The sequence below is a fragment of the Oreochromis aureus genome, linkage group 23, assembly GCF_013358895.1.
Source record: "Oreochromis aureus strain Israel breed Guangdong linkage group 23, ZZ_aureus, whole genome shotgun sequence".
Taxonomy (NCBI): Eukaryota; Metazoa; Chordata; class Actinopteri; order Cichliformes; family Cichlidae; genus Oreochromis; species Oreochromis aureus.
In genome coordinates, this window is record NC_052963.1 from 2,871,957 (window position 1) to 2,879,892 (window position 7,936).

General features: G+C 43.4%; 1 protein-coding gene across 6 annotated transcripts; it reads left to right on the plus strand.

The window, feature by feature from the left end:
• Positions 1 to 1,595: 1,595 nt before the first annotated feature.
• ccdc14 (coiled-coil domain containing 14) lies at positions 1,596 to 7,907 on the plus strand. 6 transcript variants are annotated; one of them, XM_031755531.2, is made up of 11 exons: positions 1,596 to 1,720; positions 1,839 to 1,882; positions 1,968 to 2,043; positions 4,278 to 4,350; positions 4,540 to 4,641; positions 5,425 to 5,937; positions 6,258 to 6,360; positions 6,446 to 6,507; positions 6,767 to 6,910; positions 7,131 to 7,233; positions 7,358 to 7,907. In XM_031755531.2, the coding sequence occupies exons 1-11, from the start codon at positions 1,697 to 1,699 to the stop codon at positions 7,812 to 7,814; spliced, it is 1,701 nt and encodes a 566-aa protein (XP_031611391.1). In that variant the 5' UTR covers positions 1,596 to 1,696; the 3' UTR covers positions 7,815 to 7,907. The 6 variants fall into 6 exon arrangements, with proteins under 6 accessions (XP_031611391.1, XP_039462680.1, XP_039462679.1 ...); XM_039606746.1 differs by having other exon boundaries at positions 1,613 to 1,882; positions 4,550 to 4,641; XM_039606744.1 differs by lacking the exon at positions 1,968 to 2,043 and having other exon boundaries at positions 1,616 to 1,720.
• The last annotated feature ends 29 nt before the right edge of the window (positions 7,908 to 7,936 follow it).

Sequence of the window (7,936 nt, forward strand, 5' to 3'; positions counted from 1 at the left end):
ATTTCTAGGCTGAAGCTTTTGCCCTACAGCACATTCTGGATGACAACACTTTTTAATAGAATTTCACCAAAACAATAATGTTTCATAAACAAAGATGATTATACTTTTATTTCAAGAATGAAGAGTTAGGGAGGATATGATGGTTGTAAAATGTTGGGGATTTCTCCAGTGTGTCGAAAGTAAGCAGAAATTCACATCGAATGTAGTGTGTCCATGACCCAATCCAGGACACTAAACTTAATTTGTCTTTTTATGTGACACGAACACAGATGTATGAAAGCTCACAACTGACAACCAAAGCAAAGACAGAACCTCTGTGTTTTTATAAATACATTAGTCATCATTTAGCTCAAGCTTCCTTAACTATTTTGGAGTCACCAGGTTAGCGGTGGTTTTCCTTTGATTTGAGATAAGGAGCTGACAGACACACTTGGAGAAAGGATGAAGAGGCATTTATGAAGGCTTTTGCTACTAGGAGCAGCAAAGTTCCAGCCATAGGTTTTCAAGCAGCTCCTAAAATAACATTCATTCGTGATGAAAGCAAACATCTGCCCATTGTGCACACATGCGCAAATGAGCTTCAGCGTTTTGTAAGTCAAACAACAATGGCTGATGATGATGCAGCACTCACCACTTCCATTAGACTTGGAAAACAGTAAATGTATCTTAAGCTGGAATAACATTTGGTTATTCTAGTAATCTGAAGAACCCTTCAGCTCCAAATTTAATTTAGATATCAAGGAACAATATCAGAAAGTTATTAAAGCAATTCCAGAACCTGTTATGTCAACCTCTTAAAATCTGCATCATAACAATATTAGTCGAAAGTTTCCTGAACTTCTGCTTAATGGACATTCTGTTATTGATAAAAAGTTGTCCAACAATACAATAAGAAAATGCTTTATCCAAGAACTGCATTCATTCTTAGCTAACAGATCTTTAGTTCTTCAACTCCAATCTAGAGAAGTCATTAATGGAATGATTAATGGTGTTTAACCATCTGGAGACTTCCTGAGGCATCGATTTAACTTGGACCCTAATAGCTGCTCTTTCTGTAATGAAGATTTAGCTAGACTATTGTTTGGCTTCAAAGCTTCACAATCTAAAGACACTGCATTGATTCGTTGTTTCACAGCAAATAAGAATATTGACCTTTAAATTAAATGTTAGAATAATCTGTGGTCAATTTTTCATACACAAATGCCGTTATTTAAAAACTCGCCCTGCTTTCACTACCTTTCATAGAGAATTGGTTTACTACGTCGTTCCTTGAAATTCATAAAAGGGTCCAAAAAACTGTTAACCCAACCGCACATTTCATCTAATTTTGTTTTGTAATTTACTTTTTTGAATTATTATTATTTTAATATATCTAATATGATTATTGTCACCATATACTGTTGGTCCTTTTCGTGTCTGTTTGTAGCGCTGAGTCTGAAGGATTTGCTGTACTGCGCCAAGTTTTTGTTAAAACAAAAACAAAAAACGGCACCCCTGCAGCCACCTTCATCCGGGACCTCCGGGGCGGGGCAGTTGAGCCTGTCATTTGTGAAGGGAGCAATTTGATTGGACGGTTTTAATGTTTTCCTTTTCAAACTCGCTTTTGAACCGGAAGCTCTAAACGAGCCGGTGAAAAAGTGAAGCACGCAGGAATGAGTGTTTGAATCCGGCTGCAGGGCTCAGGCTGGCGGAGACCATGAGAGGAAGAGCTCAGCGCAAGGTAGGACTGAGTGAACACGCAGTCTGAGCTTCCACTGTCAGTAAAGTGCAGAGACAGGTGTGAGGCTTCACACGCACAAACATGAGGGGCGTTCACCCGTGGTTACTGTGACCGGCAGGTGGTGACGTCAGGAAGGCTGACGGGAGCAGTCAGAGGGGGTCTGTGAGTACACCAGCCTTCATTTAGCGTTTTCTGTGTCTACATATGTACGTGTGCCTGTTAGCACTCTCCTCACTGTTGTTTTTAGAGCCACCTTAAATCCAGGAACAGCTCCCTGCCCTGAGCCGGCCTACTCTCTGTACTCTACCGACTCCGAGGACCAGGTGATGAAGGCAGACCCATCACGATCCGCCTGCGTTATGTATATGCAGAATGCAGACCACGTGTGGCGACATGTGAAGCTAACATTTTTATTATTAGTTCTCAGGATTTATTCACTTGTTTGTGTAGCAGTACTAAATATTAATAGTGTCATCTAGGACAGGTATCACATACAGGCATGACCAAGTTGTAGCTTATCCAAGTTTTTGCCACAACACAGCCATCTCAGGGTAGTAAACATGGGAAGGTGAACAGAGGAAATCTAGCATTTCCACAAAGTCAATAGGCTTGACAGACACAAACCACTAACCCATGTAGCGGGTTCAGATATTGAGGATGGGCACAAAAACAACACTAGTCCAGAGGTGTTAAGTCAAACGATGATTTTAATGAACACACGCGTAGGAGATGTATGCTGCAACATCAGCTGTAAATCTCACCCCAAACCTATACAATCAATTGTTTTATAACATCAGGGTATTGGAACGCCCCCTCATGCGTCAAGAAGGTACTATACAGACTAGTGCTGGGCGATATGGAAAAAATATTTATCACGATATGAATTATTTTATATCACGATAACGATATATATCACGATATACCAGCTGACCTGTGGTCATCTGGAAAGTATGCAGTCTTTAAACAGCGAGTGGAGAGGGTGCAGTCTTTGTTTTGAGTTACTGTAAAGCATGTCGCAAATCCGGGTGCACGTAAAGCAGCACCATGTCGCAAAACCACAAGACGGAGTTTCTTTGCGAAAAATATTTTCTCTTGCATAAAGTTAAGAGTATGTATAGTGAGAAGACAACACTAATATTGGCTATTTAACCCTTTAAGACCTACCATAGAACCAAGTCCGCCAGAGCCTGTCTTTACATTTTACATGCTGTGGAGCCATTTGTGGGAGCATTTCAAGATGCTATACATCAATACAACCGTTATAGCCCAAATTTTAATAATATGTATGCATTAAGTCCATAGTAACTACATAAATTGCAAAAAAGTGCAATAAACTACAAAAAAATTGAAAGTCTTTTCTTTTTTACATATATTTCTAGTTAGAGAAATTTAAGAGGCTTATCCCTCAAAACTGTAAATACAAAAAAGTTGCACAAAATAGTTTCCAACCACGAGAAATTTATTTTGAGTGTCTTCATAGTTTTATTTTTGAGATACACAAAGTTCTATATACTACAGGAAAAATGAAAATAAATAAATGCAAATTTGCAAAAACACAGCATGTGCATCAAAATAAACTATTTCCAACAGTGTAATTTGACTTCTAAGCATCCCAGAAACTATACAGAAGAGCATAAAGTCAAACATGACTTTTAAAAACACCAACATAGGCTTTGAAGCTAAAGAAACTACATTTTCCGCGAAAATGACATCACTTCCGGTTTCGGACAGGTGATGGCAGACATGCGATTGTTCACGCCGACGTAGGAAGTGTTATGAACAGCTGATTGGATCGGCAAAGCCTGTTTCTGGAATATTATGTTTTTGTTGCTGGAAGTGCTTTTTATGCAATTTATGCAAAGCTATATGTGGAAGGAAACCGTGACCTCGGGCAAGCTAATGGAATAAGATGTAAGTACAACTCCTACGGCTTCATATGCAAAAAAACCATTATTGCGCTACCTTATGTGGTTCCAGTTCTACAGGGATTAAAAAATAGTTAAGAAAAACAGAGTGTGCCTGCTTCGACCGTTTGTAAAGGGTTAATGATATATTTTATCTAATAATTTGTAAAATTCGGGTTAGAAACGATAGAAGACAAATGGCACGATAGACACTTTTCTATCGTCCACACGATATATATCGTCATATCGCCCAGCACTAATACAGACATAAGTTTCAAAACCACACATGTTCTGTTGACGACTTTTGACACATTTAAGGAGGACATGTTCTCCATCTCGAGGCCAGGTGCTTCCCATTAATCTTCCAACTCTCGCTTATCCCCTGGAACAAAATGTCCCTTATGCAGACATGATTTTGCAAACTATTATTTGAACTCTTACCTAAACATGAGTCTAACTACTGTTTGTGTGTGTGCGTGTCTCGACCTCAAACGCACTCTGTTTGTGAAGGCAGAGGCCACTCTCCTATGTGCAATAACCTAAATGAAACTATATATGTAATATGTTGAATAAATGTTCAACATATTACTACCGCATCTTCGGCACGGTGTCTGAACACGTCGGCTACAATAAACTGGATGTGTCTGCCCCAGGTCATCAGTCTGCACAAGGGTCTGGACCGCTGTGCTGCCCTGCTCAGTGGGATCCTTCAGGCTGATGAGGCAGGTCAGAGGAGCTTCCTAATGCTGTAGATCAGCTCAGTTTGTTACAAGTAACAGTAAAAAAGCTTGATCTAAAGTATCAACCTTTTCCTTTGTGGTTACACTGAGGATTTTCTGTTTTTTATGTATAAGTTAGATCTGTCAAACACTTACTAGTTGAATGCAACATAATAGTACTCTGTGTGTGTGTAAGTGTCTCCAAGGCTTCACAGAACAGTAAGCAGTGTAGCAGTCAAACCAAGGCTATCCACATCAATGGGGAAAAAGAGCTCGAAGAAAGGGCCTCCAAAGGCAGGTGGGTGTGTTTGAGGTTTGCTTTATTGCACACTCTTACAAGACAGTCGCTGAGAACAAAATGACATAAAGGTCTAGTGTTAATTCCACTGTGGGACTATAAACTGCAGAGGACAGGATTACATTGATGTTGTCCAAAAGCTTTTAGGATTTTTGTTAATTTGTTCTGGAAAATGGATTCAAGGCTTATAACTTAGGAACAGTTGCCTAGAGCCAGCTCTAGGAGCCTCTCAAAAGTGGAGCTGAACCATCCATGTTCTGTTGGTCATGTGGGGCAGAGACTAAGAAAGGACCCCCAACGTCCCTCTCCCCAGCCACCACCTGCAGCTCATCTGGGGGAACACTACGGCATTTCCAGGCCAGCTTAGAGATATCGTCTCTCCAGTGCGTGATGTGCTAGGGCCGCCTTCTCGTAAGACATGCCCAAACACCCAGGAGGCGGCATAATTAGAGGCCGAACCACCTCAGGTGCCTCCCTTTGATGTGGAACTGTAGCAGTTCCACTGCGAGTCCCTCCTGAATGACTGAAATTCCCACTCTGACACTAGAGGAGAGCCCGGCCACTTTTTGGAGGAAGCTCATTCTTTTAATCAATCACTAACAATCAAGAATGAACTGACTTGAAATGTTTTTAAAGGGCAGTACATTAGCATCAACAAACTCAATTGCTGAGGCACACATCAGGCAGGATTGATGATGTGGTGAGTGGAGCAGACGCAGCTTTATAAATATGTGAGAAAACACGTGTAGAAAGTCTAATGTTGATCATTCCTCCATCTTCCAGGCCAGAAGAGCGTGTCAGGCCAGCGTGGATCGGACAGCAGAACTCCACGAGGACACCCATCTGCCCGTCCTGCACCACATTCAGGAGTGAAGCTACATCCACCTCAGAAACGATGTCCCACCCAGCTGCAGTCTCACTTACTTTCAGCACACGACCAAACACCTCGGCTTCTTCCTCACACCGTCAGTCCACCCCAGCACAAGGCGTCCATCCTTCTGTCTGTGCGTCAGTCCTCCTCTCTCTCGAGCCATCAGACTGCCTGCCGGCCTGACTCTGAAACGCCTCACACTACGTGTGATGAAGCACAAGAGTTTGTTCCTGTGAGAGACACAAACACCCAGAGCCCCAGCACACACACTCTCACACATGCACATGGAGACAGCTGCAGTATGAAGATGGCACACTTACAGCTGGAGCCTGGACAGGCTGAGGAGAGCAACACTGAGGCACAAACAAAAGCTCACAAGCTTCAGTATCTATTCGCACAACTCAAGGCTCTGATTGCTGGACAAGGTAAAGTGACTGTGTGCATCTTTAAATACAATCTTGGATAGCTCACATGTAGATGGTTCGCTGCCTAAATTCAGAGCCTCGCCCCTGGACCCTGCCAGACATCCCTCACAGAAACACAACCTCTGTGATATCTGAATGCATCTAACATTAAGCTACATGTCACTGATGTGGGATGTTTGTACCTGTAAAGGAGCTCAGCAAAGTTTCTGCTGACGTGGGGAATCGTGTGTCCGTTTATTCTGTAGTCACACACAGGAAGTGAGCCTCTGTGTCACATGTGCTGATGATGTTAGAGATGTCACTGTGTGTGTGTGTGACAGGCAGTGTAGCAGAGAGCCTACTCAGTCATCTGGAGCAGACTGTGTCCCCAGCACAGATGAATATTAGTGCTTCAAACACCCAGAGTGTGTCCGACCTGCACAGGTGAGACACACTACGTCCTTCACTTCAGTGGACGTTGACTTTTTTGGGTATAACACACGTGTGTGTGTGTGTGTGTCCGTCCTAGGTGTGTGAGGATCCTGGACCAGCAGCCAGAGACGGAGAGACATCAGAACCAGGCGATACTCTGTAAATTGTGTCACAGTCATAAATAATTGTGTATTTATTTCATTTGTATTTAAATAGCAGAGTCAGCTTGAGCTGCTTCACACTGTAAGGTAAAGACCCCAGGATAATACAGAGAACTTCAACAATCAGACAACAGACACTGTGATTTTACTGTTGGGTTCAGTTTGGGTTTGGTGTGGTTAGTCCAGGTAAAAAGCTTTAACTGAATTTCAGGTGATGAGACTGGGGAGTAATTGAAATGGTAAACGTCTCTCCACAGGGCAGAGACTTCAGAAAGAGCTCACTGCTGCTCAGTCCAGGCTGCAGGAACTCCAAGATGACCTGACGGACCTACGGAAAACCCTGCAGGACACACAGAGCCAGCTGAGAGACCGAGAGGCTGAAACTGCACTCGTTAAGATGGGTACGCACTCGCTGAACTCACACACTCAGCAGTGAGTCCTGCTGATGATCTGAGCTGTGGGCTCTTTGTGATGAAATCGCCTCCATTATCAAAATGAAAGACACTGCCATGAACAATATCAAGCCAAGTATTATTGCATTATTTCTTATGGTGTCTGCAGTGTTTCCTTACAAAGAAAAAGCCTTGAAGTAAGAGTGTGTGTGTGTGTGTGTGTGCGCAGAGCTGGAGGCCAGTAAGAGTAGGTTACTGGACAGTGAGCGGGAGAAGAGTAAGCTGGCCTCGCTGGCACAGCAAAGGCTGAAGGAGATGCAACACCTTAAAAGGTGGGCCTGTGTGTGGGTGGGAGTCACCCCCCAGAATGAGAGCACTACAGCTGCTTTAATACATTAATGGAAGTGTAACACATGATTCAGAACTGTTCCTCACTCATGTCTTCTTCTGTTTCAGTCTCCTCTCATCAGATTATCCTGCTGTTGTTGACAGCTCTGTGTCAGAGACAAGCCAACACCAGCACAGACGGGATCCGCCAGCGCCCCCTACTGACCATATCGCCCAATACCTGGAGTCTCTTAGCCAGATGGCGCCTGTGCAGTGTGTGGATGCAGAGAGAGATTCAGACTCAGCATCACATCTAGACATCACCGCTCAGAGGAGTGAAGATCCTGCAGGGACTCGGCACGAGTCTAATCGTGAGCGGTCCACTGGTCCAGGTGAAGCCCTGCGGCCAGAGGACGCTCGCAGGCAGCTGTTTAACTCCACGCTGTCCCAGAGTGAAACAGAGTCTGTGTGGTCTGATTTGACCTTTGACACCAGAGACGAAGCAGCGTTCAGAGACGGTCTGGCAGCTTTAGATGCTAGCATAGCCAGTCTGCAGAAGACTATTAAGCTGGACCTGAGGAGGTGACCGTGCTGGTCTTTGTATTCATCCATGTTTGGGCCTTGTTGATGAACTGTTCTGTAAAGTGTTGAAGATTTGGAATAAAGCTGTTTTTATGAATTTCTTCATGGACAGCACACTGCTTTGTT

Excerpts from the sequence above, each read along its gene's own strand:
- ccdc14 (XM_031755531.2), top strand. The coding sequence starts at position 1,697 with ATGAGAGGAAGAGCTCAGCGCAAG. Across the intron at positions 1,721-1,838 it reads GAGGAAGAGCTCAGCGCAAG|GTGGTGACGTCAGGAAGGCT; the intron begins GTAGGACTGAGT and ends TGTGACCGGCAG. Across the intron at positions 7,234-7,357 it reads GAGATGCAACACCTTAAAAG|TCTCCTCTCATCAGATTATC; the intron begins GTGGGCCTGTGT and ends CTTCTGTTTCAG.